General features: G+C 36.2%; 1 protein-coding gene across 2 annotated transcripts in view; it reads right to left on the bottom strand.

Annotated features, from left to right (window-relative positions):
* Window positions 1-3,160: 3,160 nt before the first annotated feature.
* LOC149548194 (uncharacterized) overlaps window positions 3,161-14,797 on the bottom strand; it is a 140,146-nt gene continuing 128,509 nt past the window's right edge. For both annotated transcript variants that reach the window (XM_089792238.1, XM_089792239.1), the window contains 3 exons: window positions 10,887-11,051; window positions 10,300-10,437; window positions 3,161-4,237 (listed from right to left, as the gene is read on the bottom strand). In XM_089792238.1, the coding sequence (XP_089648364.1) occupies window positions 3,668-4,237; window positions 10,300-10,437; window positions 10,887-11,051 (873 nt within the window). In that variant the 3' untranslated portion in view covers window positions 3,161-3,667. The remainder of the gene's footprint in view (window positions 4,238-10,299; window positions 10,438-10,886; window positions 11,052-14,797) is intronic.

Here is a 14,797-nt window from a genome sequence, read left to right as displayed (position 1 = left end):
AGCATTTAGGTCAACCCTCCATGTTGACCCACTCATTTTTTTGTCTGCATGCGCTCTTCTTTAAATCCACAATATTTTGGTCTTGATGAAACAATCCATAAGTAGTCATAAATCAAATATCTTTTCACTCTTATACATTCTAATGCCAAAGATTCAAATACCCCTATCTTTGCTTGCTTATTTGGATGTTGTTGATATTAGGTGCCACCAATGATGGAGTGGTATTCAATGGAAACATCTCATATTTATGTTAACATGCCACAACATCTCTTATCTCCTTAGAAGGGGGACTAGTATACCTTATTATTATTTGATTGTCACTATTACACGGATTTTTCTATAAATAAACAAAAATGTGATCTCTTTGTTTACCTTCATGGGACCAATCCACTCATTTATCAAATCTTTTCAACCCATCATGTGGCTACACATATTTCCTACCCATATCAACATATCTTTCACTATGTCATGCAACTATCTAGCACTACTATTGCTAAAAACAAAATTTTCATAATCCTTCGCCCTACTATACAATTATCTAGCCTTTTCGACTCGTGTCTAAAGCCACCATATTGTACAATTATTTGATTTTCCTATTTGCATCAATGCACTCAAAATCATCTTATCATATGCTTATCTAGTATAGCACAACTTGTTATCCATACTAGTGTATTATTAGTGATTTAACTCTATTTTTTATCATTCTATCTCGTTCATCTAGCATGCTTATCTGCAACTTGCATGTTAAATGTAGTTTTGTAGAAATTCAAGGCTTTCCCCTAAGGCAAACCCCATGTGGACAAAAGAGCCTTAGGGAAATTTTCTCTACTTTAGCTCACATCTTAGATTGTAACGTGCTCGCTAAAGTGGTGGCCAAATGTAATGGCCTAAAATCATACCCTATAAAATATTATCATCATGTGAAACTCCTACCTTAGAGAAAAACAAAAATCCACATATGCTTCCATGTACATCTATCCATTCTCCTTTTCCCATCGAAATTGTTAACCACGCGACCTAGTCATCATAGTATGCATGAGCATTTGAAGATATCCATGAAACATATATTTGTCCCACAAATCTATAGATGTGCACTAGGTTGTTGAAAAGTTACAAATTATCACCCCTATAGTGTAACACCTCTCATTGCCCACCAATGTTAAAAATTGCTTCACTGACCTAAACTTCTATTCCTTGGCTTCATTTTAGTATTCATTTACACACTTTAGCTCTCTTCTGCACAATTTGGTTCCTTTCAACCTCATTCTATAACATTTCAATTTTGTTGAGCTCATGCTTGTATTTTGGATAGCTTCTTCACAACATCTTGATCTACATAGCACCTTAGCTTTGTCAACTTCGTCATCTCACTTCATACCATTGAGCTTCGGCTTTGTGGCTTTGAAGAGGCATTTCAAATCACTTCATTTCATATTTCTTTAAGCATGCCATATTTTCTTTATCATGGTCTTATAATCTTGTTATCATAATTATCATTTATCAATTATCTCTCAATTATCTATCATCAATTTTTGTCTATCTATCCAACTATTGTGGAGGTGGAAACATCAACACAAGAACTTGACCGAGGCAAGTCTGCAAACAACCCCAACACTTTCTCTTTTTTACGTGCAATACAAGTTTTGGAGGACAAAAGGCACTATTGGGATTCTTCTATCTACTTTGTTATATACCTTTTTCACCCTTTTTTACTTTGTTATGTGTAGTACAAGTTTTGGAGGAGAAAAATGCACTATTGGGATTCTTCTACCTACTTTGTTATATAACTTTGTCCCAACTTTCTATCTTGTCCTCTCTTCTTTGTCCACACAAGACATATGCACAATTTGTTGTTTTGTATTCACATTGTAGCCCTAGGCTCACACTTCTAGGACAATGAACTCATAAAGCCAAGTAGTTAATTCTTACACTTTACTCTTTCATTTCTACAATTCAAAATGTATTTTGCATTATATTTTCCTCAGTCTTAAAATCCATTTGGTTAGTTAAATTGTTTTGATCACCCTAGCTCCATAAAGTGCTAGTAAAAGTGAGGTGGCACAAGGGTCAATTTGCTCCTTGGTGTTTTATCAATCTCGAGGGTGGCAAATTCCCTTCAAGACTATTGTAACCACTCTCCAAATTGTGTGCAATTTCTTTGTGATCTCTCTGGTCCCCTTTGAATAGGCTCTATTTTCATTGAATTATCCCCATTAATTTCAAACAAATTACATTTTTATTAGGCGATCTCTATCACATCACAATATACTAATCAAATGCGCTCAAATTCTAGGAAATGACACTAGAGAGAAGGTGAAACTTCTACTGTTCTCACACTAATTCCAGTACACAAAATTACATATCAACATTTGCAGTGCAACACATCACATGAATAAAGAGAAAGTGCAATATGCCAAGACACTACAAATTAGTCTCTCTTAATATCACATCTTACAATATAACAAGGATGAAATGGTAAGGACTTGGACCCATTTAGATAGCTCCCACAAATTAGTTTTTTAATGCAGAACATCATATAACATAGCAAGGATAAATTGATAATGACTTGGAGTGTTACATAATATACTTGTGTAGAATAACAAGGATGACTACGACAATTGGAACTGCCACTCATTTTCCATAAATGAAAGGTATTACTAACACAAGAAAACAGATTGTTCATAATAAGATATTATTATCATGTCTCTAATCAAACTCTTTTGCATAGCAAGTGTATATGCACATGGTGTAAGTCTCAATTCTGAATGAACGAGCTTATAAAGGTAGTCCCACTGGCTTTTCAATAAGTTCACATTCATTAATCACATCCTCTCATTATAGAATGCCCTTTCACATAAACTGTTATTCAAATTTCATCTTGGATCTGGTATATACCATTTATTGTTGCTGCCACAAAGTGGTGTGTGCATAACATATTGTTTTCTATCCGGACCAGATGATCAAAACTTAAGAAAACAAAACATTTTATAATAGAGCAGCAACATCAACAATATCTGTCAATTTCTGATTGTATATAACATATTCATTATTGACTGAGTAAATGAAAGAAAAGAATACAATATCAAATGCTAACATACATCTAGCATAGATCAAACTAACTTCACATTTCTTCATGCCATTTTCAATGTGTAGTTCAAGATGAGGAAACAATTATTTAATCTGCACATGCTTATAAAGAGCACAGCATTTGCTCAAGATGCACAATTTAAGGTAATTTTTGGGTTGCATGATCTTTCTGGTCAAATTCTGACCAGATACAACAATCAGAATCAGCTTGGAAATCAACAAGAGGTGTTCTCTTCCTACAAATTCGAACTTGAGAAATGACTTAAAATATTTAACTGATATCTCAGCCAGGTCAGAAAAGGCTGCATTGGTCAAATGGCAGAAAGAATATTATTTGAAATTTGAATAAGAAATGCCTTGTTGTAAAGAAACATCAATGAAATATGTAGAGTGCTTGAATTGATCTATTATCCACTCAAGTTCTCAACCACTCTATTTGATCTAGTCTTACTTTAGAAGGCAAGAAATGCCACTTTTACTAACACCAAAAAATTAATTCAAGGAACAATGAAAGAGATGGAATATCAGATCTGTACATATACCCGTGATAAATTCAGGAAATTGCTCTGCTCAAAACAGACTACTTGGGCCTCACCAAATCAGCACCACTCACATAATTTTTGAAATATGAAAATAAGCGTAGTGGAGCTCCCATGAGTGGAGCATCTGAAAAGGGTATAATTTCGTCAGTATGTATAATAGTTTCTGCAGATTCCCTAACAACTTCTGAGGCAGTTTGTTTAGCTTCCCCAATAACTGAAGCAGAATCAGGCATTGAGATACAATTTTCTACATCAGTCATTGTCACAAGATCTTTGCTTTGTGTGCTCACTTCTGTTTCTGATTCAATGTAGAAAGTATTATTATTTATAGTACTTATGATAGCAGGCTGATCAGTCTCAGTTCCGCCATTTTTAGTAACACTGGTAAAAGGCTGATCAGACTCAGTGCCACCGTAGTTAGCAATACTCATACGAGGATCGTTTGTCTCTACTACACCATTAATCAGTTTTTCATTTTCATCCTTTTCTTTGAATTCCAACTGCAACAGTGTGGTGGCATTTTCTTCAGTATTTGCATGTGGTCTTGATTCTCTAACATTGTAGCACTTCCGATTAAGTTGACCAATAGTTGCATGTAGTTGATTGACCTGAAAATATCCACAGTACGAATCAGAAAAATATTTCATTGATCTCTAAGGGTATCAAAAGTTCAAACTATAAAAATTAAAACTGTTAACAACTTAAGAACACCCTCTGCATTGATTCTTTGCGTACCCTAAGCAAAATAATTAACAGTTGGGTAGTGACAAACCTATGGAACGGAACCTGGAACTTTGGAGAAAAGCACCAGTTATGCTATGATAGATGACAAATTATATCACAAAGATATCACTAGATTTGACAATGTTTATGTGGATTTGATCACAGCAGTTGGCTGAAATTTTCGCTAAGCCTTTACCTGCAGCTACATTTGAACATCTTCGTCATATCCAAGTAAGAATAAGAAGCCTGATGTAGGCCACATGAAATGGGTGTTAAATTGGCTTGGTTTGCAGTTGTTCTATTTGCATTTCGTTTCATTTACTGCATTGGTTAAGTTGGCCTTTAAGCTTTGAATTTGTGTTTGGTGGTTTCTCTTACATTCTTAGCTTTCTTTTCCAATTCCTACTTCAACATTATGAGTAGAATGTCAAGAATATAGCTTCATTCGGATTGAAGCATTCAATATATATTAATATTTATATATGTGCTGAACTGAAAATTATACATATATACCACAGTGATCAATATAATATTAATATATATCTCAGTCTGTTTAAAAACAGTGTTAATTCTTTAGTAACTCTGATAATATAATGATCTGCTTCTTCAGATCGAATAGATCTAGTAATGCATGTAATGAATTAGCCTTTAGAAGACATTTACTTTATCTTGCAGATCAGCATTCCATTTGGGAACATTTTCCTAATGTCTTAATTGCTTAAATATAGTTAGTTTAACTAACTATTAGACATCTCTCAAGGACACCGATTTGGATAAATTAAATATGTTTTAGAAAGAGTCACGTCCTTTCTAAGGACATGCCCCTTGGGTTTACTATAAAGGAGACGCAAGTATGTGGATAGAAGGCACACATTAAACACAAACAGGTCTTCAATTTAAGACTAGATTATGGCATCTCCATCTTAGTTGACAAATTGATATCTAGTCTTTTTCAATATCAAATATTCTATCTTCTTTTTCTGATATAGTAAATTGAAAAACATTACTAAGTATGTTTCTGGCTTTTATCAATGCCCTCATATGTGTTAATGTTATGCTTTATAATTTCTTTGAAACACACTAATTATAAAACTGCCTTTGATTAAGGAATTTTGTTCGGTTGCAAATTTATCAAAAAAGGCAGCAACCCGGGTGCGTACACCCGGGTCACAAACCTGAAGCACCTAGTGCACATACACACAGTGCGGATGCGTCACGCACCCAAGTACCCCTGCCGGCAAAAATTGCGCAGCCGCACTTCGGCCGCATCGGTCGAGCACCCAAGTGGGACGCGGTGCTCTGGTGCGTGGCGGGTACTCGAATGCAGGGGTGCTCCCAGGGTGCGGTGAGCTAGATGGCCGAAAAAGTTAAAAAGAAAAAGTTTTTTGCATTTTTTTTTAAATTATTTTTTAAGCATGCTAACCCTAATTGCGTGTGGGTCCCATGTGCCCTATTTGAAGATTTAATGAGACCAATAGACCTCATTTTCATTTCACCATTTCATTTCATTGTTTTGGAGCAGCAATGAGCCAAGTGAGCAAACGAGTTTGGAGTTTGTGAGAGCTTAGTGGGTGATTTTGCAAGGGATTGCAAGATCAAGAGAAGCAAGACGAGCAAGAAGATTTGATTTGGCAAATGTCTCCTCAAGTTCAAGGTAGGTTTTTTTATTTTATAACTTTTTTTGGTTTTAGAAATCAATTTATAATTTTTTAATTTAGTATTTAGTTTTACTTTCAAGTTTCAACTTTAAATTTTTTAATGTTTCATTCTTCAATCTTGTTGATAGTAGATAGTTCTATGATTTTTATTATCTATATTAATTTTTTCATTGTTCTTAAAATAAAAATATGGCAATATAGCATATGCTGAAACGTATTTAGTATTTAATATTTACTATTTAGCTTCCTTTTTAAATATTTTTAAATAGTAAATGCTAAAATTAAAATAGTAAAGTTTTCACTTTTAAGTTTTAAGTAGGCTGAAACTAGTTTGTATAACTTATTTTTACTTGCGCTGAAACGTATCATGATCATTTTTATAATTTCATTTTCATTTTGTGAAATGCAGTTTTATAAATGTCATCTAGATCCGGCCAAAGTGCAAAAGACATAGAAATTAATGAGGCAAGTGCATCTGATTATGAGCTTGAGCCCGAAGGAAGTGATCATGGAGCTCATGTAGATGGTCAATCTGAGGAAGAGCCTCCTTATGTTGCACCAGGGGTGCCTTCTATTGATTGCCCTTCAGAGATTTTGACAAAGTATGCTAGGGGTCCTTATGATCCAAAGTCCCCTCTAAAACACTTTGCTGCGAAAATTACACGTCCTACACCTTCAAGCGGTGGCACACGTAAATGGAAGTGTAATATATGTGGCGCAAAATGGTTTGGCAGCATTACAAGATTTAATTCATGCCTTTTTTGGAGTGGCTATGGCATGAACCCATGCATATTCTTGTCAAATCCTACGAATGTGAAATACAGAATTGAAGTGAAAAAACTATGGGGCATTCCTAATGATATTGATGTTCCAATGCCTAGATCTTTGTCTGCTAGGCACCATGTACAGAATATACAGCAGTTACAGAGGCAACGAGATACATCTACTCGTATCTTGCATCAAAGAGCAGGGACTATGTCACCTACACCATCATTTTCCTCACCATACACAGTTCAACAGGTGATAGCGGTAGGGGGAAATGGAAAGCAACTACAAGTCATAGTGGTATTAACCCCATTGCTCATTTATTTAACGTGCACGCAAGTGACCGGTTGATGGTGTTGTTGGTGATTTCTTCTTTTCCAATGCCATCTCTACACATGTGGCTCGATCTCCCTATTTTGTGAGGATGATGTCCATGGTAGTGAACGAGGGACAACCATCATATGTGCACCAGGTGACCACAGTGTTGGATAGAGCCTATGAAAAGGTTGGGAGCTTGATGGAGCAGATGAAAGCATGTTGGATGGATTCAGGCTACAACATTATCATGGATGGGTGGATGGACATTAGTCATCATCCACTCATCAACATTATGGTGACATGCACCGAGGGCACATACTTTTTGAAGGCAATTGATTGTTCAGGGCATCATAAAGATGCTGATTTTCAGTTTCATGTGCTTAGGGAAGCCATTGAGGTTGGGCCACAATATGTGGTCCAAGTTGTGACAGATGCAGCACATGTGTGCAAAGCTGCAGGGAGGCTTGTTGAGGCAACCTATAGGCATATTTGGTGGACTCCATGTTGTGTGCATGCCATGAACAATGTGCTCAAAGACATGGGGAAAATAGAGTGGATTAGAAAGGTGGTTAATAATGGGAGGTGCAGATGTTTATCTACAATCACCATACATCACATGCACTTTTCAGGAGCTTTGCAAAGAAGCAATTCTTGAAACCAGTTGAGACCAAGTACGCATCATATTATATTCTCTTAGAGAGAATGATTGAGTTGCAAGAGCCATTGCAACGCATGGTTATCACACAAGAATGGAATCGATGGCCTGAGTCCAGAATAGAGCAGGGGATGAAGGTAAAGGAGACGATGGAGAGTGATCAGTTTTGGAGTGATGCAAAATACATAGTCTCCATCATCACTCCAGTGTTTTAGGTGATCAAATATGGAGATACAGATTCACCTAACCTTGGAGAGGTTTATGAGTGCATTGATTCCATGCTTGGGTAGATGAGGGTTGTTGTGCCTAAGAGAGACCCCACTCTAGCATTCTATACGAAGCACATTGAGCCTATCATTCACCGCAAGCGGGAGAAGTTGAACACTCCTTTGCACATGGCTGCCTATGCATTGAACCCGAAGTGGTACATACCTAGGCTTGGTAGAGTCACACCACTTCAGGATGATGAGGTGAAGAATGGGTTCTTTCAATGCATTGCAAGGATGTATGATATTGAGATTGCTAGTGAGATTCGCACCAAGTAATCCTTAAATCTTGATTCAATGCTCTGAACTCTTTATAATTATAAGTTCTTTAAATTGTTACTTTAGTTATTTAAATTTTAATAATATGTTGTAAACTTGTAACTTGTAGGATACTCGGATATTGCAAAGGTGGATCTCAAAAGCATGGCACAAAAGAATCTCTTTTTGAGGTGGAAATGTAATGGGTCACAGAAGTCAAAGATCACCTCACTAGCCATCCGACTGCTTTCTCAGGTTTGTAATACCAATTACTAATTCCAGCCATTTATAAGCTTAACTTTAAGAGTTTTACTTTACTGATTTTAATCTATGATTCATTGATTCAATAATCATTGATTTACTGTTTATCATTTGTTACAAATTGTATGAACATTTGTTTGTAACTCGTAAGTTGTAACTTTCAACTTTGTTATCTCGGGTGTCTAGCTCCTCAATTGCAGAGAGGAACTGGTCCATCTATAGCCTCATTCACTCTATTAAGAGGAACAGACTTACCTCTAAGAGAGTGGAGAAGTTGGTTGCTATACAAGGTTACTTGCGGCTCAAAGATTGCAAGGCACATGAGCACAAGGAGAGCCCTACAGCACAATGGGATGTGGAGCCAGAGGATCCAACTCAAATTGATGAGGATGGCAATGTAGCGGAAGCCAATGTAGGGCTAGTTGGTGTTCCTTTAGAGGACCAAAATCTTACCCACGAGGAGTCTAGTAGTTCCAGTGATGAGGACTTCGGTGTAAGGGATGATTAGAGAGCACTTGGGATGATTCCATTCTCATTATTGACATTTTGTCATTTTGTTGATTGTACTCACTTTGATATGGCTATGATACATTATTTCATTTCACTATTTATCTTTATGATATATGATATTCATAAAATCATATTTGAACAGTGAATTTTGAATCTTGCATCTTGAACTAAGTTAATTTGTTAAATGGTCATTGGTAATGGTTATGAAGTTTCAAGTTTCAAATTTGAACTTATGGTTTGTGAATCGCATTTCAATTTTCTCTATTCAACTATATTTGGTATGTTATATAATATATTGAAGTATCATTTCATAATTAGCATTTTCAGTCATACACACACACACACACACACACACACACTATGCAACCCCCTCCGTCCACTCCCCCCCCTCACCCCTGCTGTCCCCAAATTGAGGCCCTTTTTTTCCCGCACCCGAAACTCGTCCCAACATCCCCCCGCACCACCGCACCCCCACACCTGGGTAACACTGAAAAAGAGGCAACATAAAAACAAAAAATCTAATCCTTAGGATGAAGTATTAAATAGAAAAGTCCAAGGTAAGGGAAATAATATGGTAATATGATATGTGAAGAATATAAGAAAAAAAAGTAGTGTAAGAGTCTAATCAGTGATTTATAGGAAGCTCCATATTTTTTAGTTTGCAGGATTCCTCCGATAGGGTAATTACATTCAAATTGTTGGCAATATTGGAACACTGTCAAGATAAGAATGCCCTCCTCAGAGAAGAAGGAAGAAGGATCCTAGCATATCATTTGCAAAAAGAAAAAAAGAAAAATCAGATAGAAGTCTGAGTTGAGAACAGATTGTATCTTTTTTTTTGTGATACAAGCTTAACCTTTACATTGCGTGAAGCTATAATGTCCTTCCACCCAATGCACTGTAATAGATCTGATCGCATGATGTCTAGCATAGAAGTCTATCTCTGCCAATGCCTAGGGTTTTAAGGTGTATAAACGTAGTCAACTATCATGCATCATTATTGGTTGAGAAGAAGGCACTAATAATATGACCACTTGGAAATAATTAGAGAGGTTTATTCAGCCATGCGGCATGTCAATATGAGCATGAGCCTTAGTATGCTAATGCCAGATAATGGTTCATTATTAGTTTTGTTGACTGAAGAGGTTTCTGTTCTTGTTTACTTTACATAGTTATTGCTTCAACAATCAAGTGATAGCTAGTTGTTATTAAATTTCAATATGTACTATTTAAGAGAATATAAAGGCCTTCTGTACCTTTTCCATAAGTTCTGCATTTTCACAGACCAGCTTCTCAACTATTGCAGCAGCGGCCTCCTTCTGCATGCACGACTGCTCAGCAATTACAACTGCCTCAGCTACTGGATCCTTAGAAGAACCCCAGGCAAGCCATCGCTGCAAAAATAATGAAATGCCAATAACTAGAAAATGTTAAAAGAGTTCCTGCGATCTGAAAAAAGCATTGCCAATTTTTTATTTCACTGATGACTCAATGGGCCAGAGTGCACATTAGTCTCATCTATTTGGATGCTTTTCAATCTTTATACACAATCATTTCCAAATTTAATTATTCAGTAATTTACAAAAACAAAGATGGAAGTGACTAAAAGGTTTCCATATATAAAACAGCATTTTCACATCCTGACTAAGAATTTCAGTAATAAAATTGTCAAGATATAGTCATGCCATTTGTGTAAATTGTAAAGTGATAATAGTAATCAAGAGAAAGCCTCAAAGAATATAAATATGCATGAGTATCCCTCTTTCAAAAGACCAGTATGCACATTAAGGCATGCATGAAATATAATTTCATGGAAGGAAATAAAAACAAGAAGAAAGCAAACCTTTGAAACTCCTCTAGTGGCCACAGAAACGTCCTGCTCAACTCGAGCACGAACTCTAGCTTCCATCTCAAGCTGTTGGAAGCCAGTTTGAACTCCAACCAATTTTGTAGATAAGTGTTGATTGTCTTGCGAAAGATTTTTCAAAGATTCCCTCAACTCCTCAACCTGTCAATTTTGCATTGAATCTTTCAGTGATAAAATTATCTTCCAAAACAAATAAGATCTAACAACTAGTTACATCAAACATCATTGGAACTTAACACTTGTTTATGAAGAAACCCCTTTTCCACACAGAGTTCTGATGGGAGAAACTAACAGTTAATTTAACAAAAACATTTACCAAGTTTATTGATATAATATAATAATTCTCAGGAACCTCCGAAAAAAAGAATTGGTTATTTTGAATGATGAAATATGGACAATGTTGATCTGTTTTACTGATCTATCGGTTCTGTTCATTCAGAATACCATAGATGGATGCTGCTGATTGAGTCCAAGATCACTCATTGGGTTGTTATGTGGGTTGCCCAAGTCGGACATTGTAATATCCTACCGGATATCCTCTCCCAAAAAACTTCCCAAATAATATTCAGAATGCAATAAATAATATATGCAATTAAACCCAGCAAATGCTCGTACAAAATTTCTCAGAAATAGTTATTGCATTATAAACCAGTAATACAATAACTTAATAACCACAAAACCAATCTTAAATACAGTATTACAGTCAGATTGGAAATAATAGAAATAGCTTGTATGTGCTGTGTAACCTACATCTCGAATCCACCTCAGGGCTGAATCAGGTTTGCGTCCGACTCAACAAGTAAAACCTGAAGCTTTCCATCCTCATGATCCTGAATATAAGTTAAAGCTTCCCAAATCTCATGAAGAGATATCTGAAACCAAATCACAAATCCAAGCATAACTGAAAGGAATGAGACTTTATCATTTAATGCCTAAGAAGTGACTCTCAACTTCACTTACCTGTCTCCTTGTCTTCTTGCCAATTTGTGTCTTATTGACCCTCTTAAACAATATTAAATTGACTTCAATAATTCTGCATTAAGTCCTCCATAAGTCAATTTTAATATATATTTGGGTTGGCTTATTCATTCTTTACTGTCCCAGAAAAGGGGACATTATAGTCCTCCCTCCTTGAGATTACTTGCCCTCAAGCAATAATGAGTCTGTAAACCAATACCAAGATCCCATATCCATCTGCAAGCCACTCTAAGGCTTATGTCAATAACTATGTAAGCAAGGTGTCTCATGCTAGGAAACCAAAAAATAAAGGTGCAATTCATCCAACAGTAAGATCCTTGGATCCCAAGTCAACCTAAGAGACATTGTTGCTTCTATCTGTTGCGCTACTCTGAACCAAACTGCTCTGTCTCAAACTGTTAAGCAACCCAACTCAATCCACATAAAACAAGGCACCCATCTTGTCAACTCCTGGATACCATACCATCTAATCAACACGATCGTAGGAGTAGTAATGGTGGTCCATCAATCCATTGTCTTCCTATGTTCGTCCAACTGCATAACACTCTTCCCATGCCAACAATACCTCCAATATACATGTGAATCAACTCATCAAGTCTCCAAATGTCGTTGTCATAACCTAAATCAACAACTATAATGTCCACAAGGTCCTCACTGTGCCACTAAATTGGAAAGGTAAACATCACAAAGGATAATGTCCCACGCATCTACCTACAACTCACTAACCCCTTTAGGCCAAGCCAAATCTGAAGATGTACTAATGGACAAGTCAGGGAAGCCACTGATAATAGTAGCATGTATGAAGAAAAAATCACCAACCAATGGATTAACAACTGCCATTTCATAAGGACCCAGTGACAAGTCTCTAAATGAATGGTAGAAGTTTTCATTATGTATTAATGATAACTCCAGAATTTCTGAATCAGCATAAAGTTATCTATCAAATCTTCCCCTTCATCCACAAAAAGTTCACCATCAAGTGAAAATTCTGAACTCAGTTTCACTCAGTTCTTCTTTAACCTCATAGCATAGTGAAGGTATATCACCGCTAATGCAAAAATCAAAATTTTCTCGTAGCTAACTTCTTACTGATCCTTTAGATCTTTTTCGTATAGAGTGTCTCAAATAGATAAGGTGAAGTGTAGATATTGTGTTCACCTTCATTCTCACCAAGGTTATGAATGCCTTCTATAATTTGTATGATCTCCTTGGTCTTAGTTTCATGACCATCATCTTTGGGAGAGGCTGTCCTAGAAATCTGATTTCAGTTTCATGTAATGAGTATTGTGTCATACTTAGTTGAAGACGTAGCTCATATATCTCCTTCTCTACCTTTTTCGTGTTTGATAGCCATATCTATATCTTTGAGCAACTTCAAGTACTGATTTATTTTCCTTCCAATGCCCTCTTAAGAGTCGAAAGGTAAGAAGTATTAATTCCCTTTATTTTCCCCTTCTCCTTTTCAACACTTTTTAACTTCCCACAAGGTTCTTTCAATGTTTTTAGGGGTGTTATCAAAATGCACTAAGGCTGCAATGACCATATCATCCAATACTTTCAGCTTATCCTCCAGATTATATGCTCCAAAATCATCATCTAGAAGTAGAATTTCTGGTTGATCCTTTAAATCAGACTCTATATTAACTTCATCTTGTGCTAGCTCTTGAATAATAGATTGGGCATCCCCTAGGTCAGAAGAATTTTAATTTCAGCTGCATCATTTTCAGAATCATTCTCGATCCCAAAGTGAATTGTTTCATCAACTATGACATTATGGTTTTCAAATAGTTCATCCTCATGGAGGGAATCAATTTCATCTTTGGAAATATCTTGACGATATACATTCTCATGAAAAGGCTTGTTAATAACCACTTCCATATCACCAAATCATATACTAGCATAATCCTTACTATCATCCATAGCTGGTTGCATCTCATGGGTTTCACTATGCTAAAACTGGACTATAGAATACTCAACTTCCTCAATGCTGATTTGCACTTTTTAAGTTGACTCCTTTTCCTTGTTCTTTACACAGAAGTGGTCAAGAGACCAAGCTCACTTGCAATTGAAACAAAGCTGGTCTTTCCTCATTTGATTCCATCTCAAATTCGAAAATCCTGCAACCTATAGGCCTACTGATCTTAGTTCATGCTTAGTCATAAATTCCTTGAACCTGTCAAGCTTATGCTCAACCAATTCCTGCAAGAGCTTGTAAGCTAAAGGTAAAATTTTATTCTCCCTTCTCCATATAGCCAACAAATCTGATTTTAATTGCTTACATACATCATCATCCTCATCTAGAATTAAAGACATGATCTTTCTATGCAAGATCTCAGCATGTTTGGATGATGTTTCCTAAATTGTCTTAAGAAACATTAAAACAATTGTTTAATAATCTTTTCACAGCCAAGATCCAACATGGGAATAAAAAATCTGGTTTTTGCCATGAGTTCTAAGATCTTCACCTTCTTACCAAAAGTAAGGCCCTTGGCATAGTGAAGCCCACGTAGGCTGTCAACAATCAAAAGTAGAACCCCTTTTAATATGTTGTCATTGTAGGGTGTAACCAGTGCTGTAATTATATTAGTTTCGCTGAGGCAAAAGACAATCGCTAGTCTTACTCCTACGATCAGATGCTCCATTAACCGATAATGTACTAAGGCAACAAATGAAGCCTATACAGCCCAGTTTAAGAATCTCCAATCAGTCTGATCGACTTTAGATAAACAAGACTCCAACTCTTCCAATTGTGTAAGGACACCCTCAATACATTGCATAGATTCCAATTGTCATCCCATGATGTACAAATTGTTCCCCGTTGCCTTTTTGTGCTGTAAATCCCTTAGCTACTCATGGTTAAAAGTCTCATCAAATTCTTTTGAGAACATTTGAACTTTCAGTCCTTCCAT

Source organism: Cupressus sempervirens, chromosome 7 (assembly GCF_028749045.1).
Source record: "Cupressus sempervirens isolate cs-2001-9-10 chromosome 7, ASM2874904v1, whole genome shotgun sequence".
NCBI classification, from domain to species: domain Eukaryota; kingdom Viridiplantae; phylum Streptophyta; class Pinopsida; order Cupressales; family Cupressaceae; genus Cupressus; species Cupressus sempervirens.
Note: the sequence above shows the minus strand (reverse complement) of the source record. Positions and strands in the feature narration are given on the sequence as shown.